Below are 20,834 nucleotides of genomic sequence, written 5' to 3' on the forward strand. Positions count from 1 at the left end.
AATAACAAGACAAGCGAGTGCCCAATGAAAGGAACACCCTAGGAACAGAGACATGTTGATGCTTATCCACAGATCCTTGAAGAAAGCAGAACCAGGTTAATAGGGACACTTGTATTTCTCAGTCATGGGCGGCACAGTCGTTAGCACTGCTGCCTCACAGTGCCAGGGACCTGGATTTGATTCCACTCTTGGGCGACTGTGGAGTTTGCACATTCTCTCTGTGTCTGTGTGGGTTTCCTCCAGGTGCTCTGGTTTTCTCCTGCAGTCCAAAGATGTACAGGGTAGGTGGATTGGCCGTGCTAAATTGCCTGTAGTGTCCAGGCATGTTTAGGTTAGGTGGGTTAGACATGGGAAACACAAGGGTAGGGGAAGGGGCCTGGGTGGGATGCTCTTCGGAGGGATGGTAATGAGCTTGTTGGGCTGAATGGCCTGTTTCCACACTGTAGGGACCCTATGATTTTAAGATTGTAAGAGCAAGAAGGTTATTTTGGAGCTGTACAAAACTTTGACTAGGCCACAGGTAGAAAACTGTCCAGGTCAGGTTGGCTTACTTTTGGAAGGATCTGATTACACTCGAGTTTACAAGAAGTGATTCTAGTATGTTGCCTGGGATTGAGCAATTTAGCGGTGAGGAATGGCTGTAAAGTTTTGCATTGATTTCTTTGGAGCTGAGGAAGCACGCGATTGCATTGTATAACGACACCCAGAAAGGTGGAATTGTATTTGATGATTAAAGAGAAAATTAACGCAACAGTGAGGAAGGATGATTTGGAATCTGAATGGGTAGAGCTGAGAAATACCATGGGGCAAAGAAAAGTCATGTGTTTGTATGAGGACCGCCCCCCCCTCCCAACTGTTGGGGTGATAGAGAACGGTATTAAATAGGAAATTAAAGACACATGGAGCAAAGGAACATGTAATTATGGGTGACTTTAATCTGCAGATAGATAGGGGCAAATCAATTGTGTAACAATACTGTAGAGGGGGAATTCCTGGAGTATGTAAGGATGGTTTTCTGGACGAGTATGTTCAGGAACAAATGAGAGAACAGGCTACTCTGGAATGATGTGGAGATGCTGGGGTCAGACCGAGATAGACAAAGTCAAGTCACATGACATCAGATTATATTACAACAGGTTTATTTGGAATCGGGATTTCGAATGAACCTGTTGGGCTATTACCTGGTATCATTTGACTTCTAACTTCATCCTAGAACGACTATTGTGCATTGAGACAGGAATAATTGGCAACCTAGTTGTGAAGCCCCTTAGGGATGAGTGACCACGGTATGATAGAAATCCTCATCAAGACTGACAGTGATGTTGATTTTGAAACTAAGGTCCTGAATCTAAATAGAGGACACTCTGATGGTATGAGGAATAAGTTGGCTATGATAGATTGGGCAACAAAGGGATGACAGTGGAAAGGCAATAGCAAATGTTCAAAAAGCATATGGATGAACTGCAGGAATTATTAATTCCTGTCTGGCATGAAAGTAAAACAGGAAAGGTGGCTAAACTATAGTTAAAGAGAAATTAGAGATAGCATTAGATCCAAGGAAGAAGCATACAAGTTGACCAGAAAAAAAACAAATGCCGTGAGAAGTGGGAGTAATTTACAATCCAGTAAAGGAGGACAAAGGATTGATTAAGAAAGAGAAAAATAGAATACGAGAGTAAGCTTTCAGGGAATGTAACTGACTGCAAAATTTTCTACAGGTATGTTATGAGAAAAAGATCTGTGAAAACAAACATAGGTCCCTTACAGTTAGAAACCGGGAATTTAAAATACGTACATTTGTTCTGTGTTCTCGAAGAAGAATGCAGATAACACCAAAAATGTTGAGTAACACAGAGTGTGGAAGTAAAGAAAATCCGTATTGGTGAGGACATGGCCTGGGCGAAATTGATGGCATTAAAGGCTGGTAAATTCCCAGGCCCGATCATCTACATCCAAGTATACATGAGGAAGTAGCCCTCAGAATAATGAATGCGTTGGTGATCATTTTCCAAGATTCAATAGACTGGAACAGTTCCTATTGACTGGAGAGTAGCTAATGTAACCCCTCTATATAAGATGCAAGACTGAGAGAAAACCAAGAGTTATAGTCCAAGCAGACTGATGTCAGTAGTGGGAAAATGCCAGAACACATTTGTAGTTGAATATTTGGAAATCAGTGGCAAGACCAGACAGAACAATTATTTATGAATTCAAATCGTGCTTGAAAAATCTAATGAAATTCTTTGAGGATGTAACGAGTAGAGTTGATGGCTCAGAAAGGTCAATGGATGTGGTTTATTTTGACTTTGAGGCTTTTTAGAAGCTTATGCTCGTACTCTATTTTCCCTTTCTTACGCAATCTTTTTGTTCTCCTTTGAGTTCTAGACAACTCCCACTCCTCAAGTCAGTTTTTTGAGGCTTATGTGAGATTTGTCAGAAGAAATTACTTTGTAAAATCAAGGCACAGGATTGAAGGTAACATTTTGAGGTGGAGAGAAAACTGGCTGAGAGGGAACAAAGTTGGAATAAATGTCTTTTGCTGAATGGCAAGATTGTGAGCAGTTGGGTATTGCAGATTAACGTTAGGACTCGACTACTCACAACTTTTATTAATGATTTGGATGAGGGAACTAAATATAACATCTGCAAACTTGCAGATGACATAAATATTGGTGGGAGGATGAGCTGTGGGGAGGATGTAGAGATGCTTTAGTGTGATTTGGATATGTTGAGTGAATGGGTAATTGTACGGCAGATGTAGCATAATGTGGATAGATAGCAAAAATTGGAAGGCAGATTATTATCTGACTATAAATTGAGAGAGGGAAATGTGCAAAGGGACCCGGGTGTCCTTGTACACCAGTCGCTGAAGGTAAACGTGCAGGCAGTGAAGAAGGCAAAAAGTAAGTTGGCCTTCACATGAGAGGATTCCAGTACAGGAGGACAGATATCTTATACAGTGTCTTGGTGAAACCTCACCTGGAATATTGTGTGCAGTTTTGGTCTCATTGCCTAATGAAGGGTGCTCTTGCTATTAGAGGGAGTGCAGTAAATCCTTACCACATTGATTCCAAGAATGGCAAGAATAACTTTATGAAGAGGGGTTGAATTGGTTAGGGTGATATTTGCTGGAGATAGAGAATAAAGGAGACCTTGTAGAAACCATAAAATTTGAACAGCAGTAGACTGTGTAGGTGCAGGAAGGATGTTTCTGAGGGCAGGGGCGTCCAGAACCAGGGGTCACAGTTAAGGTTTCTGGGATCAACCATTTTTTAGAACTGAGATGAGGAGAAATTTCTTCACCCAGATGGTGGTCAGCCTGTGGTGCTCACTGACACCGAAAGCAGTTAAGGTTAAAACATAATACAATTTCCAAGAGTGGGTTGGACGTTAGAAATGTGGGCTAAAGGGATCAAATGATATTGGGGAAAAACAAGATTATGCTTTCGAGTTGGATAGTGGAGCAGGCTTGGATTTGGCCTCTTCCTGCTCCTATTTTCTGTGCTTCTAGCTGCTCCTGTTTGTTTAAGGGTTAATTATAAGGGAGCATAATTTTTAGATGAAGGTAGAGGGTTTAGAGGGTATTTGAGGAAGAATTGTTTCCTTTCCAAAGGTGGTGAAAATCTGGAATGCACTGCATGGGAAGGTAGTGAAGGTGGAAAACCTCAATCTTTAAAAGGTAGTGGATGTGCACTTGAAACAGTCAAGGTTCTTGGCAAAGTGCTGGAATTTGGGATTAGTGTGGCTTGGTTGGTGCAGACTACTTTTTTTAAAAATATAGAATCCCCACAACATGAAAACAGCCCATTTGGCCCAACAAGTCCACATTAACCCACAGAAGAGATTGGGGGATGCCTCAATCCCCTGACCCTATCCTTGTAACCCTGCATTTCCCATGGTTAACGTACCTGATCTACACATCCCTAAACATTGGAGTAATTTAGCACATCTTTGGTCTGTGGGAGGAAACTGGAGCGCCTGGTAGAGACCCATGCAGACATGGGGAGAATGTGCAAACTTCTCAGACAGTCATCTGAGGTTCAATCAAACCTGGATCCCTGGTGCTATGAGGCAGCATTGCTAACTACTGTGCCATCGTGCTGCCCCAAACACTTTCGCCATTGAAGGCTTTTGTGAGGTTGCAAAAGGTCATGATCACTGGTTAGTGCTATTCCTTGTATTTTTCTTAGATTTTTCACACAGTGGCAATCACAACTGCAGTTCCTCTGACTGGATGAAAACCACATTACAACTCTGGAAGGAATTCTTCAGCTTCTGGCAGAAGGCAACTGAGGAAGGTCCTTACACAGGTCTGCACTGTGGTAGACAGCAGGGATGCTCCAGGGAGATTACTGCAATCAGACTTGTCTCTTTCTCAATATAGTCATGATCTCCACAGAAAACTGAAGTCCCCTTGCAACCAACTCTCAAAGCACAAACTTACAGTACAACCTGATTCAAGTCAACTTGAGATTCTGGCAAACATGGACTACATTAGATATGTTAAGAGCCTCTCATCGAAAACATATTGACAGTTATGTGGCAGGTAAACATTTGGCCGACTGAAGGAAGGAGAGTTTGAGGACTGATATCTGGTATCTGAGCTGTTTACCAGGTGCAATAATCCCTGTGCTCCCTTATTCTTCTACAGCTTGGACAATCTTCAAAAGTTACCTCAAAGCAGGCTGCCTCTCCAAGATCTTCCAAAAGAAGTCCAACAGAATTATACCACTAATTACACTCAACCAGCTCCAGGGAACAAATGCCATTTGTATACGTGACATAACAGCAATAGCAACTGCTCTGTTTAGAACCTTTTTTTCCAAATAATTCCAAAATGAAATGTGAAGAATTTAGGGATGCTTTGTGGACTAAAATAGTCAAACATCTCTGTCAACTCATGAGAATGAGAATGCCTGGTTCGTGACCAAACTAAATGGACAGGTTTACGGAGACAATTCTTTGGGAGCATCCAGAAGTGAAAGCAATATATTGGAGGGAGTGCACAGGTCCCTTAACAACTTCATCCAACCTTCAAGGACTGACTGCCCTGTATGAGGCAGTATGCAAATCACACATTGAGATTATTGCCATCTTTGAATTAATCGAACTGTAGTGGAAGCAGATCATCCTCAATAGCAAAGGACTGCCAAAGAAATACAACTCCTAGCAGGTCAGAGGTTAGGAAAGTAACTCATATCCTGATGCTCCGCACCTGTCCATTGTCTACAAGGCACAAATCAGGAGTGTGATGGAATACTTGACACTTGTCTGCGACAACACTCAAAGCTCAAAGTCAACTAAAACAATTCAGTCCACTTGATTGGCACTGCATCCACTCCTTTCACCACTGACACTCAGTAGCAGCAGTGTGTATATTCAATGAAAGCACTGCATAAATTCTTCAAGACTTTTTAGATAGCTTCTTCCAAATCCCCAACCTCCACCATCTCAAAGGACAAGGGCAGCAGATTACGGGAAAACCATCACCTGGCAAATTCCACTCCAAGCCACTCACCAACCTGGCTTCGAAATATTTCAATGTTCCTTCAGTGTCACTGGGTCAAAATCCTGAAAATCCCTCCTTAACAGGGATTCCTACAGTAAATGGATTGTAGTTGCACAAGAAGGCAGCTCATCACCATCCAAAAGGGCAACAAAGGATGGGCGATAAATGCTGGCTCAGCCAATGATACCAGCCCATTAATGAATATAGAAAAACTCTTGGAGTGGGACTTGAACCTGGAACTTTATGACTCACTGGCATAAATCACTCCACCCAAAGTGAGCTATGCAATCTCCTGAAGAAAGGAAATAAACAGATATAAACAAGGGCAAGAAACACTGCAAATTTCTTCACAAACCACCTTAAGAAAATGAAATTGATCCAAATATTTTTTTTTCTGGCTTGCACAACAGGATACCTGACTGTGCAAGCTGATTGCTACCTTAGCCTGTGACAAGGCAAGTCCACTAGAAGGAAATGTACTTCTGTAAGCATTTCTTGCAAGATTGGGGTATTTTTCTTCATGTGTTCTTTTGTATATGGGATTTAAAATAAAATAAGACGAGATCCTTGACGTGTCCAATCAAGTACTTAAATTCATCAATTTCCACACGATTTTACACTTGAAAGACTGATAACACTTGCCATTTTGTAATATTAAACAATTTTGATTCTTCAAGCATAATTAATTGATAGCCATGATAATATACTGTAGCTCAGGTTAAATGGGGTTAACAGTGTGGAACAACAACTTACACAGCGCTATTAATATCAAAAAACTTTCCCCGGCCTTTCGGCAAAGTATAAATGGATGAAGATGAACCACAGACCAAACGATGAAGTTTACGTGTCAAAGTTTAATCAAAGAGAAAAGGTGTCTTAAAGCTAAATACAAAAGGAAGAGCATGCCATTTGATTCCCTCTGGCCTGTACCACAATTCAAGATCAGGGCCAGTCATTAGCCTAAAATCACCTTTTTGAACTAATTCCATATCACATCATTCTCTCATCTGTATTGAATATTTTCAAAGATTGTGCATCTATGTCTCTCTGTGTTAGAGAATGCCAAATATTTACAACTGAGTGAATACATTTTTCATCTAATTTTCATCTTCCAGATGCTGACCTCTTCTGTGAATGTCAGAGGTTAGGAATCCTAATCAAATAATTCATTTCCTGACTTTCTAATACTGTCCATCACCTTCAAGGCAAAAGTCAGTAGAGTGAGGGAATATTCTCTATTTGCCTCGGTGACATTCAAGAAGCTGGATATGCCATCGTATTTGCACAGCACCTACCCTCTCTGACACTTTAAGATTTTTGTATATTGCAATAAGATCTTGTCTCATTCTTCTAAACTCAATGGAATAAGGCCTTGTCTATTTAATCTCTCCTCAAGGTGGAATAAAGACTTACATCCATATAAAGGTTTGCACAAACATTGGACTGCATCAAAGTGCCTAACAGGTAACAAAATACATTTGGAATGTATTAATTTTTGCAATGTAGGAAATACAGCAGCCAGTTTGCACATAGTAAGCTCCCACAAATTTAATAAAGACCAAATATTTGTTTTTGTGTTGTCAACTAAGGGATAAATACCACAGGACACTGGGAATAACTCCAGTGTTCTTTTAATTCCAGTTAAGCCTGATCTTTACCCATTCACTTTATCTATGTCCCATTGTACGCCCTCTTAACAACTTACTTTCCTGCTTACATTTGTGTCATCAGCAAATTTAGCTGTCTGATGGCTTGGAGATATCCAAGTCATTTATATAAATTGTAAGAAGTTGAGGCTCCAGCACTGATTCATGTGGCAAACCACTTGTTACATCTAACCAACCATCGTCAATCCTCTAATGCTAATGTTACCCCTACATTATGTGCTTATATTTTCCACAACAATCTATGACGTGACATTTTATATGCGTTCTGAAAATCTAAATACATTATATCTACCAGTTCCCCTTTATTCACAGCATGTTGTTCCTCAAATAACTGATAAATTAGTTAAATATAACTTCCCTTTCACAAAGTCATGTTGATTCTGCCTCATTACCTTGAACATATCTAAGTGCTCTACCGTAACATCTTACATAATAGCTTCTAATACTATGACAAAAGCTGGCTAATTCAAATCTAATGGAACTATCTCTAAATCTAAGAAGATTTGCAAAATTAAAACAAACGCAACAACTATTTTTCACTATTTCTTTTAAGATCCTTGGATGAAGTCCACCAAGACCCAGGGACTTGTTGGAGCTGCAGCTCACAATTGGTTAAACTACTTCCTTCAGAATTGTAATTTTCTTGGTTTCTTCCTCCTTTTTATTTCCTAATTTACTGCTCTTTCTGGGCTGCTATTTGTACTCTCCATGAGGAGGACTGATGCAAAATACCTGTTCAATTCATCTGCCATCTCATTATTTTCCACTATTAATTCCCGAATATCTGTAGAAAATCTTACTTTTTATATTTTAGCTAGCTTTCTCTTATACTCTACTCACTCATTACTCCTTTGTCACATTTTGCCTTTTATAATCTTCTGACCTGCATCTTTGAGCAATTATACACTTTCTTTATAAGTGTATTTTTGACCACCCTTGCAAGTTTATTTCTCATAGGATTTTATATATGATATATTGTGAGATAATCTCTTGACCATCTGTCAGTGCATTTTATTGAACTGTCCCTAACATTGTCTGCCAGTTCACTTTAGCTAGCTCTGCTTTAATGCCCGTACAATTAAACTTTAAAATTGCCAGACTTGGACCCACATTTGCCTTTCTCAAATTGAATATAAACTTCAATCACAAAAATTGATCACAGCTACCTGGGAGTGCCTTCAATACAAGGTTTTAATTAAATCTATGTTGTTACACTATACCTGGTACTGTGTAACCACTTTCTGGTCAGCTCCAGAATGTGCTGTTCTTTATAAACTGTCCTGATACATTATATGAACTTTTCAACTAGACTATGTTTGGCCATCTGACACTTCCATTCTATGTGCGGATTAAATTCCTCTGTGATTATCACTGTACCTTTCTGACAAGCCTTTATACATCATTCAAACATGTGGTTACTGAAAGCCACCTGTATACCACTCCTACAAGTAACTTCCTGCCCGATCATGTTTCATCTCTGCCCAAACTGCTTCTATGTCCTAGTTTCCTGAGCTATCTCTATTGTGAACAAAGCCTTTAGTTTTGACTTTTTTTTTGTAACTTCTAGCCTTATCTATTGATCTATTCTTAGATTTGCACTGTCTGTCACTTACTGTCAAAGTCTGATAATGATTTCCTGCATTTCTTCTCCTTGTCTTCATTCTTTGATTTACCACATCATCCTAAATATAATCCCTTGCCTCCAATATTTAATTTAAAACCCCTGTACTTCCCACTGATGTGGTTCACTTGGACACCAGCCTCAGCACAGTTCACATGTTGACTTTCCCAATGATACAGTCCTCACTTTCCAAGTACTAGTGCCAGTGCCCCATGAACTGGAACCTACTTCTCCCTACAACAACCTTTCAGCTATGCATTCATTTCTCTAATATTTGCCTCTTGCCTAATGCCAATTTGCATGTGGCTCAGATAATAATCCAGAGATTATTATCTTTGAGATTTTGCTTCTTAATTTGGTGCCTTGTTTTCATACTGACTACATAGAATGTCCTGTCTGTGTTGTTAGTACCTCTTGGACGACGATGACCAGATTCTATCTCTTCCATTGTAATTCCTCTTCAGCTCTAAGCAGTATTTTGAATAATGGAAACTTGCTATTTGTTGCAGAAGAGACTGTTTAATTTTGATTATCTCCAAGCCATCAGACCTCAAAATTAGTCCTAAGCTGTTTTAGCAGTTCAAGTAGACTTCATCCAGAAGTGCTTTGAGAGGTTAGTAATGGCACACATCAACTTCAGTCTCCCAGACTGCCTTGATCCACTACAATTTGCCAACAGTTGCAATAGGTCCATGGCTGACACCATCTCCCTGGCCCTACACTCCTCATCCTTGTAACATCTCGATAACGAAGATTGCTACTCCAGATTCCTGTTAACTGACTTTAGCTCTGCCTTCAAACCACAATTCCAACCAAACTCATCTCCGAACTCCAAATCCAGGATTTTGCTACCACATCTGCAACTGGATTCTCGACTTCCTGATGTGTGGATCAAAGTCAGTAAGGATAAGTGACAACGCCTCCTCAATAATCCTCAAAAGCAGTGCCCAGTGAGGCTGCATGCTTAGCTCCTTACTATACTCCTTATACAGTCACAACTGTGTGGCCAAATTCAGCTCTAATTCCATTTATAAATTTGCCGAAGACACTGATGTAGTGGGTTATATCTCAAACAATGACAAGACAGAGTACAGGAAAGAGACAGCTTAATGGCACGGTGTAAAGACAACAATTATTCCCTCAATATCAGCAAAATGAATGAGCTGGTCATCAACTTCAGGAAGAGAGTGGAGGACAGGCTTTAAGTTACTAGGAGTAAATACCACCAATAATCTGTCCTGGTCCATCCACGCTACAGTCAGCTCCTCTACTTCCTCAGATGGCTGAGGAAATTCAGCATGTCCACAATGACTCTTATCAATTTTTATAGATGCTCCATAGAAAGCATTCTATCCAGATGTATCACAGCTTGGTATGGCAACTGCTCTTCCCAAGACCGCAAGAAATTAAAGCGAGTTGTGAATGCAGCCCAGTCCATCACAAAAATCAGACTTCATTCCATTGACTCTGTCTACACTTCCTGCTGGCTTGGGAAGGCAGCCAACATAAATCAAAGACCCCTCCCAGCCTGGCTATACTCTCTTATACATAGGGTAGAAGATATACAAGTTTGAAAGCATGAACCAACAGATTCAAGAACAATTTTTATCCTGCTGTTAACAGGCTTATGAACGGACTCTCATATTAGAGTTCATCTTTCTCTGCAACTTCTCTGTAGCTGTGACAATATAGTCTACATTGTTTTTCTCTCTTCACAGATGCTGTCAGACCTGTAGGATGTTTCCAGCATTTTGTATTTTTTTTCCCCACTCTAACAGACCTGGTTTTAAATTTAACAAATACTTAGCAAATTAAGTAGTGAGCAACATATTTATTTATGGATGTGAGTTTGCTCGCTGAGCTGGAAGGTTCGTTTTCAGACGTTTCGTCACCATACTAAGTAACATCATCAGTGAGCCTCCGACGAAGCGCTGGTGTTATGTCCCGCTTTCTATTTATCTGGTTAGGTTTCCTTGGGTTGGTGATGTCATTTCCTGTTCTTTTTCTCAGGGGATGGTAGATTGATTTGGAGCCAATGTGTTTGTTGATGGAGTTCCGGTTGGAATGCCATGCTTCTAGAAATTCTCGTGCGTGTCTGTTTGGCTTGTCCTAGGATCTCGCACGAGAATTCCTAGAAGCATGGCATTCCAACCGGAACTCCATCAACAAACACATTGGCTCCAAATCAATCTACCATCCCCTGAGAAAAAGAACAGGAAATGACATCACCAACCCAAGGAAACCTAACCAGATAAATAGAAAGCGGGACATAACACCAACGCTTCGTCGGAGGCTCACTGATGATGTTACCTAGTATGGTGACAAAACGTCTGAAAACGAACCTTCCAGCTCAGCGAGCAAACTCACATCCAGAACCTCAACCTGAGCTACAAATCTTCTCAAAACTCGCTATATTTATTTATATATAACAGGCTACAGAAGAAATAAAAGAGTTTATCTGGCACCTCTCTTGACCTTAGGACATACTAAAGCACTTTACAATCAATGGGTTTCTTTGAAGTGGAGTTTCTACTGTCCCGTCCATAAATGATAATACTGTACAAAGGCTACAACTCCAAGAACTAAGCTAACCTTCTGTAAATCACATTTACAGTGTTTCTTTCCCTTTCTGCCTAGCTTGCCATATCAGAAGTCAATATTTATCTAAACATTTCCTCAAAATTCTTCTATCTTTTAGGAATTTTTAACTGATTTATTACCTCTTTTAAGGAAAATCAAATCAGCTTTCTGATACCATGCTTCAAAATCACTGGGATTTCCTGCACTTTGAATATTTGACCATTGATTTGAGAAGGAACTGGCATTCACAATGGAAATTTAACTAATCACAAGTTTAAATTATTCTCTGAAACCAGCCTGAAACTAACAAAATTTGTGATAGTAAAGTTAAGACTGAATCAAGGTTTTAGCTTTTTTTTCACTTTATATAATTGTGATTAGAAATAAACAGGCTGAAACCAATTAAAGCTGAATAAATTTCTCTCCATTGTCACGGGATAGCCTCTTCTACAAGTGTTACATTTACAATGTCAGAAAGGCCTACAAAGCTGCAGTGAAACAGCACCCACACAGATTGCAATTAATTGTGCTACAACATGAATTTAAGGAATTCTTTTACTAGTGAAAGCAGGATTTGCTGATTTTGTATACAATTTGTGCACACACCAGAATGGCAAAAGATGTTTGTTTAATGAAAGCTTGGAGCCACTGAATCAACATTGCAACAAGATTCACAAGCACAAGTCATGAGAGTGAGAGTCCCAAATACCAATTTCAGGGTATTGTACAGTAAAATCATGAAATGTTAAACTGCAAGGAGGCCTGTCCAAAAATTTTCATTAACCACAGCATCAAGATGACACAGAAAGTCCCATTGAAACCAATTTTGACTACGTGTGCCATGTCAAAAAGAAACAAAAGGAATGGCAGTGACTCAGCAAATATGTGAAAATGACCTACTTTTCAATTTGTTTACACCTTACAATAGCCATAGTCATAATCATAGTCATAGAATCTTACAGCATTGAAACAGACCATTTGGTCCAACTAGTCCACTCCGACCATTTTCCAAACTAAACTGGTCCTAAATGACTATGTTTGGCCCATATCCCTCCAAACCTTTCCTAATCTTGTTCTTATGCAAATGTCCTTTAAATATTGTAATTGTATCTGCATCCACCACTTATCTCTGTCAGTTCATTCCACACACAAATTAATTTCAGTGTAAAAACGTTGCCCCTCGTGTCTTTTTTAAAAACTTTCTCTTCTCACCTTAAAAATATGCCCTCTAGTTTTGAACTCTCCCGCTCTAGGGAAAAGACCCTTGCTATTCACCTTATCTACGCCCGTCATGATTTTATAAGATCATCCCTCAACCTCCTATGCTCCAGTGCAAAATTTCGCAGTCTATTTTTATAACTCAAACCTTTCATTCCTGGTAGATCTTTTCTGAACCCTCTCCAATTTAATAATATTCTTCTTGCAGCAGGGCAACCAGAACTGCACACAATGCTCAAGAAAATGCCTCACCAACATCCTGTACAACTTCAACATGACATCCCAACTCCTCTACTCAAAGATCTGAGCAGTGAAGGCAAGCATACTAAACACCTTCTTAACTAGTCTACCTGTGATGCAAATTTCAAAGAATTACGTACCTGAATGGTCTTTATGGGCCAAATGGTCTCTTTCCACACCATAGGGATTCTATGATTGTATGATTCTCTGAACCCCTGGGTCTCTCTGTTGTATAACACTACCCAGCAGTGCCCTAGCATCAACTGTATATGTTCTGCTCATTTGTTTTTGCAAAATGCTTTACCTTGCATTTATCCAAGTAAACTCCATCTGCCGCTCCTCACCCCTTTGACCTAATTGATCAAAGTCTCTTTGTAATCTTAGGTAACTTCACTGTCTACTATATCATCAATTTTAGTGTCATCCGCAAACTTATGAACTATGCCTCCTATATTCTCATCCAAATAGTTTACATAAATGACAAACAAAACAATAACCTGGCCTCATACAATAAAAGACATTGAAAAACATTGGGAATTAGCTCCGGAAAAGCTCAGTATTCTTTATCTGCCTCACATGCTGTCTTTGGACAAGTGTTTTACAGTCTATCACATTGACAATGCACTCAAACATCTTTTCCTTCTTTTATACTGCAGTATCACCATTTTGCAGCTTCAGCTTGGAAACCAAGAAGTTAAGTCGGCAGGCACTCAATGGATTGTTCAGGCATCAACCCTCTTAGGTGAAGAATGTATTGCATCTAGGATTGCCTCAAAAGTCCGTTCTCTTTAATGGCCAACTTTGATGATGCCAACTTTGGTGCAAGTTACTGTAATTGTTTCTGCTGTGATTTCTGTAATAGCTTTTTGCAGGCAAGTCAAAGGACTGTGGTTAACAGGCTGGATGGTCTCGTCCCACTCCCCAACATTCTTGACATTTTACAGATGTAGCCTGTGTGAACCCCATGTGACGGAAGTAGTTGGTGACAGTGGCTTTCATCACCATCTTCCAAGCTTTCTTCATTGTGTACATGACCTCTGGAAGTTTATGTTCTGTTTCTGCTTTTAATCAACGGTCTCGATAATCAATAGTTGTTTGTTAGGTTCAGTTTTCTAAAAATTGGACTAGAGATGGGAATGTTTTCTGTTCATGATGCCTTGCATCACATTAGTAGTTTTTTCGACATTGGGATAGGTAACCACTCTTCGTTCCTGGAGACAACACTTGTTTGTTGGACTGCTCCAAGATTTTCACCTTGTGCTTCAGAATGATTGCAAATTTGATTGTGACATCTCCTGCTCCTTTGCAATGTCAGCTTTTTAGCACAAACCAGTGTTTCACTTATTGTATCACTTCACTTTGTTTAAAATTGACAGAACTTATAACTTTCTCACAGGTTTAGTCTACATATAGGATTTCATAAACAGGTCTCATTGTCAACTGATGGCTCACCCATGATTTTGTGTTGTAGTATAGCCTAACTCCACTAAAATTGGTCAAGGTGGTCTTCTTGCTCCAGTCTGGCTAATCTGGAGTTACCACTCTGCAATTTTGATTTATCTTAGGAATCCTTCTATTTTATTTCCTATTCTGCTAGCAGAATTTTGATACAATTTCAACATAGCTATTATTTCAGGTTATCCAATGTGGATTCATTGCGATTTTACTGCGTATCCACTTGAATTTTCATTATTAATATTATTTTGCTGGATATTAAACAAAAATATTATAGGTGCTGTGAAATATATGACAGGGGGAAGAGACAGAAAGAACAAGTATAAAGTAACATTGACCAAAAGGTAGAAGAAAGAAAATTAATGTAGTTTTAAATGAAAGAATATTACATTTTCATTGTTACAGAATTCAATCACGAACAGACTGTCCTTTGGTACAAGGTGATGAGCATGGATTACTCCTTTGTTTGAAAAGTAGTCTCAGGTTACTTGCTTTTCACTTGGGACTTATAAATGTCTCTCGGAACTACAGATACCCCTCAAAAACATTCTATTCACAGCCAATGAGTAAATGTGCAGTAAATCTGTATCCAGATGAGATTTGATTCCTGTTTTGCACTTTGTCAGGCTGGTGGGACAGATGCTACATTTCTAGGATGGGAAAGAAGAAATTTTGTCATTGTGCAATGTAGTAATTCTTGCTGGAAACGTAGTGTGTGGATATCAAACATGATTGTGTTTCACTGTGATGCCCTTTGTAGTTAAAAGTTTTAAACTCAATGGAGAACAGTTACTTTGCTTTGTTTGCAAGATGGGATAAATTATTGTACAGATATAAATTTTCCTTTGTTCCTTATCCAAAAGGAGTGGAATGTAGAACATGTAAATATATGAGAGAAGAAAATGACTGGAGAGAAATGATTTTACTTCTGAAAAAAATATCATTGGTTATAACATTTGCTAAAATGCTATTGTTTGTACATTCATGCCACTTGATGCAGTTATCAAACCACTTTAAAAAATGAATTGCCGTGTTTACTCTACAATTACAATATTTTGTCAATTAAGAAAGAAAACATGTTTGAGATAATAATATTATTTGTCAATCTGTAATTTAACAAAGCATGTTAAAAAAAGAGACAAAACAACTGAAGCAAAAACAATAATACCTGAAATTAAGAATACTTTTTAAGACTAAATTCAACAGAAAAAATAATTGTCCTGTGGACATCTGCTGTACACTTTGCAGATTTCAGACAGCAGTTGGACATTCTTGAAAAAAGACAGACTTTAATGGTAGATATACAAGGTGTAGAGCTGGATGAAGAGCGCAGGCCAAGCGGCAGAGGAGCAGAAAGGCAGACTTTTCGGGCCTAGACTGAAGAAGGGTCTAGGCCTGAAACATCAGCCTTTCTGCTCCTGATGCTGCTTGGCCTGCTGTGTTCATCCAGCTCTACACCATGTATATCTCAGATTCTCCAGCATCTACAGTTCCTACTATCTCTGAGACTTTAACGGTACTTCATTTTTCACATATTCCTACTGTGAATCAAACAGGTATTGACAGCTAAATGTATAACACTGGTTGTCATATTTTCAGAATGTTTTCGCAGAATATATTTTGGACTGAGTTATTTTTGAAAATTGTGCTTTAATTTCAAATTCAAACAAAATTTTTCAGCCTGCAGGCATCTGAGATTGTGTATGAAATTCAACAAGCCAATTTAGTGGATTTAAACTGATAGGATAATTGCATTTACATGGGCTTGCTATGAGCTGTCCATAACGGATTTACAGCTGAGGCTACAGTCAAATTTTGATTTGGGAAAGGGTAATAGTGCTATAGAATCTATCATCAATTACCAAGCCTTCACATTTCATTGCCATGTTAAGCAGAGCAAGTTACCTTTTCTATAGTTTAAATGCATTTATATGGTTCCAAAGTGACACTTAATTCAATGCTCAAGGCTATCTTGCACCATATTTGTCATGATACCTGTCATGATGTATTCTAACGAGAGAAAACTAGATGTGCAGGCCATCAATAACACCACTGACAAAATTGATGGTGCATGTTACCGTTGCCTTTACTGCAGGAATATCTGGGCCACTATACTGTACCCTTTGTGCAAGGCCAATTGTTGCGATCTTCTAATTATCAAATAATTCCATCATTATTGATAGATAATGGAGGCTCTACATCTTTACATCCAATGCACCATAAAAGAATTTGCATTTTGTTATCAATGCCTTTTATTGATAAATCATGTCATTAGCGGTTTGGAAATGGCCTTTTAAATCTTTTTGCATTCAGTCATTGTAATCATAATATACAAGTGCACTCAAACATTTTTAAAGTGATCAGTAATGTCTTTTGATTGAAACTAAAAAGACAGTGAATTTAGGTATGGTTAATGTGTTGCATAGTATTTAGTAATTGTCATTGGAACATGTGACATAAATTATGAAAGGGAAGCAAACTGGTACTATGAATAAAAGGGAATTGGAGGGAAAATAATACATTGATATAAGCACTATATTAACACAGACTACATTAACATAAGCAACCACCAACTTTCTTCGCTGACTGATCTGCCGATAACAAAGTGACAGAATAGATAATCACTTGTCGAACAGGAGGCTGGAAGAACACAGCAAACCAAGCAGCATCTGGAGGAAAGGAGAAGTCAATGTTTCACGAATTACCATTCTTCAGGACCTCAATGAGTTCCTTGCCCACCATGACGTGGAACTCTGTCTGCGGCCTCCATGCCTTCTTCGATAAAGACTCCTAACCACCCTTCGGAGACCCCTTCTCCCAACTCTAACTTTCCTCCTCCTTTTGGAGGCCCCCTGCCAGGCTCTTACCTGCCCTGGACCTCTTCATTGCTAACTGTCAACTTAACTGGCCCCCTCGATTTCTCCACCCCTCACCCACTCCAATCTCTCCCCCTCCAAACATGCAGTGCTCCATTCTTTCTGCACCAATCCCTGTTTCACTATCAAACCTGCTGACAAAGGAGGGGCAGTGGTAGTCTGGAGGAACAGACTTCCAGATCACAGAGGCCGAATGCCAACTGTCCGATTCCATGTCCCCTTTGACCATGACCCCAGCAGTCCTGAAGAAAGCTAATAGCCAAAATGCTGACTTCTATTTTCCTCCAGGTGCTGCCTGGTTTGCTGTGTTCTTCCAGTCTCCTGTTTGTCCACCTTGGATTCCAGCATCTGTAGTTTTTTTTGTCTCTTAAAATAATCAGTTGAACTGGACAGGAGATACATGAGTTAAGTCCTTTTGAATTATGGTAGCAGATTGTCTGAAACACTATACCCATATAGGTCAAAGGTCAACTCTAGAGCATATCGAAGACTCCATCTTCAACACAAAAGGGAGTTTTACAAAAAAACGAACTAATCTGTATATCAATTACAAAGAAATCAAATTTCTCTTCAACATAGCAGTATCCTGATACAAGGCTTATCATGAACCATTTTATCTAATGAGTTAAACAAATTGCCATTTCTATTAATATGAAGATTGCGTATGGAAATAATTGATTTCCCTACGTCTTTTCGTATGAGTTTCCTATATTCTTTCCCTTTATATTCTCTTACTTGTTCTTCTCCTGTTGTATTTTCTTGACACCCTCTTGTACCTCTTGTACAGCACAAAAGAATAATTGAAATTTGACTCATCAACTGCTGTGGCAATGTTATCTCCAACTGAAGTCAGTTATTCTAATCCTACTTTGCTACTCTTTCCCTATTTGTCTACAAAGATGTATCCAATTTCTTTTAAATAATATTACAGTTTCAGATAGATTTTCAAGCTATCAATTTTAAAACATAGAAAACAGGAGCCCATTAAGGCACCGTCATCTAACATTATCTTAGCTGATCCTCCGTCTCAATGCCATACCCCTCAACACCTTCAGCTTTTAGAACATCTACTTTTTCTTCAAATATATTAAATGATTTGCACATAACAGCCTTCAGTGGTAGAGAATTCACCATGCTCAACACCCCTCTGAGCAAAGAAACTTCATCTCTTGCTGTCTAAAATCGCCTACCAAGTATTCTGAGACCGTGACCACTTGTTTGGGACCTAATGGCCAGGGCAAACATCATCCCTGCAACTTGTCTGTCCAGTCCTATCAGCATTTTATGTTTCACCGAGATCCTCTCTCATTCTTCTTAAGTCCAGTCAACCCAATTTCTCTTCATATGAAAACCTGCCATTTCACGAATTGGTCTGGTGAACCACTGCTGCATACTATGGCAAGCCCTTCTTTTCTTAGGTAGGGAGACCAAAACTGCACACAATCCCTCTGTACACTTTCTCCCTCACCATACCCCCAAATCCCCACACCATCTCTCCACCTCCCTCAATCACCCAGTACATCTCTCCATCCAATCCCCCACTCTTCTGAATTGAACTGAATTTGCTTTGTTGTCACATGTATTAAAAATCAGTACAGTGAAAAGTTTACAAATCATCACATATGGCACCATCTTAGATACAAGGTACCAAGGTACAAATTCTTCAGGACAAGTTCGTAGGAAAAAAAATTAGAAAAATAAAGAAATAAAAAGGCCAGCATTACAGATCATAGGAATAAATGAGAAAATAGACAAATAAAGAGTTCAGAATACACCTTCAAACCAGTCCAGACTAGACCAGGCTTCACTTCAAGGCTCTCAAAGCTGGGAGACTGCTCTAGAATCACCTTGTTGCCAGAAGTCTACATTAAGGCCACATTGGGCTGAAAGGTTACCACAGGCTGCCAGAAGACAATTAGGCCAAGTGAGACCACCACATGCCAAAGGGAGACTCTTGCGTAGAGGCTGGGACGCAGAGACCAAGAAGAAAGAGAGTAAAAAAACGAGGAAAAAAAAAAGAAGCAGATGGAAGGGCAAACTCTGACTGAAGCATCTTACTTTGTTGCCATCTTGGATCTGTCCTCTTGGATCTGTCCTCCTTTTCCCCCAAGTGCTAGTTTCCCAATTTCTATCCTCCTAAATGGCCTTGTACCATCTCTTGGCCCAAAAACCTGTGCCACTCCCTCAGCACCCTCTCTCCCTCATTTCCCCCATCCTCCAGCACCCTCCCCCTCCTAGCCCACTCTCTCCCCTTTCTCCTGCACACTCCCTCAATACCCATCCTATTCCTCTGTACCCTCCCCCCTCCTTCCATATTCCACATCCCCTTGCACCTTTCCCTACTCTAACCCCCTCGCCACCGGGTAATTCCCCTGCACACACTCTCTCTCCTCTCCTCCCCCGTTCTCCCTCGCTCACATTACCTCCTACAGGGTCCATTAGCCCTGCCTGCCTGTCAGGCTGTCCCTTGCTGCGAAGGGCCTCCTCCCTGGGTGACGTTGGGGGCCGTCGCTTCCTGTGCGGTTGCCCAGGCTCCTTGTGACGAGCGGCTCCGGGGTGAAAGTTGGCGGCGGTGGCGGCTCCTTCCTGTCTCACAGCTGCTTCCAATATGGCGGCGGCAGCGGTAGGAGCGGCGGCCGCGGCCGAGTCCGACTCGGACTGGCTCCTCACCCGCGACGGCTGCTTGAGCTGCGAGGAAGGCCTACGCAGCCTGGCCTACCACCCGTCCCTCAACGCCATCCTGGCCGTCACCAATCGCTCCACCGTCAAAGTCATCGACGGCACTTCGGGCGCCGTGCTGCAGGTGTCCCGGTTAAACGGTGAGTCAGAACGGGGGGGGGGGGTCCCTTCGGGTAACGGGGAGGCCCCGGTCCGGCACACCACCCGCCTGGATTCCGCCAGGCAGCGGTGGGAAGAATGAAAGGCCAGAAGGAAGCTCTGGGAGCGGGTGGAGGAATGAGTGGGTGGGGTGGGGTGATGGGAGGGGATGGCATGGCACTGAGGGCAATAAGAATCGGGGTGTTTTGTGGGTGGGGGGGAAGAGGTCAAGGCCCCGGGTCAGGCCGGGCTGGGACAAGCCCAGCAGGGCGATGATGGCTGTTGTGATGGAAACACCGGGCTTGATCACCGGCGAATTATAAGCATGATGGGCCGGAAGCCGGCCTGTCCTTTTGCCCAGAGCCTGGGCCAAAAGCTGTTCTTCGGAAGGAGAGTGGGAATATTGTGCGATTTGGGAATTGAATTAAATATGCAATACGATGACCTGCCGAACCCTTTATTTCCATTCTCTTCTCCAATTTGCCATCACTGACCAGTTCTGTTTCTCTTCCCACATATCCGGAACCGCCAGCCTCCCTCTGCCTTTTTTTTTGTCTCTCTTACTCTGCCCCCTGCGTTCTTACTGTTTAAAATGGCCCAGAAATAGCGTGTTTTCTCTGTCACAGTGCTCTGTTCTGGAAACAAAATGTATTGGTACATGTGTCTTAAAATTGTTACACACACACGAATTTTTTTGCGCGTTTTCAAATGTGGACATAATTGGCATAAGCATTCTGTATGTTTAAGTATGCTCAGATATGTTCTAAGTTGTCGATGTAGAGCGTATGTACGTCGTAATGAGCATATCACAGAAGTATACACGTATAAATAATAAATGTATCCATAATTTG

The 20,834-nt window shown here is 40.5% G+C and overlaps 1 protein-coding gene across 9 annotated transcripts in view; it reads left to right on the forward strand.

The window, feature by feature from the left end:
- The first annotated feature begins 19,652 nt into the window (after window positions 1-19,652).
- Window positions 19,653-20,834, forward strand: part of birc6 (baculoviral IAP repeat containing 6) — a 231,075-nt gene continuing 229,893 nt past the window's right edge. For all 9 annotated transcript variants that reach the window (XM_048536940.2, XM_048536945.2, XM_048536946.2 and 6 more), the window contains exon 1: window positions 19,653-19,985. In XM_048536940.2, the coding sequence (XP_048392897.1) occupies window positions 19,775-19,985 (211 nt within the window). In that variant the 5' untranslated portion in view covers window positions 19,653-19,774. The remainder of the gene's footprint in view (window positions 19,986-20,834) is intronic.

This window comes from Stegostoma tigrinum, chromosome 9, assembly GCF_030684315.1.
Source record: "Stegostoma tigrinum isolate sSteTig4 chromosome 9, sSteTig4.hap1, whole genome shotgun sequence".
NCBI lineage: Eukaryota > Metazoa > Chordata > Chondrichthyes > Orectolobiformes > Stegostomatidae > Stegostoma > Stegostoma tigrinum.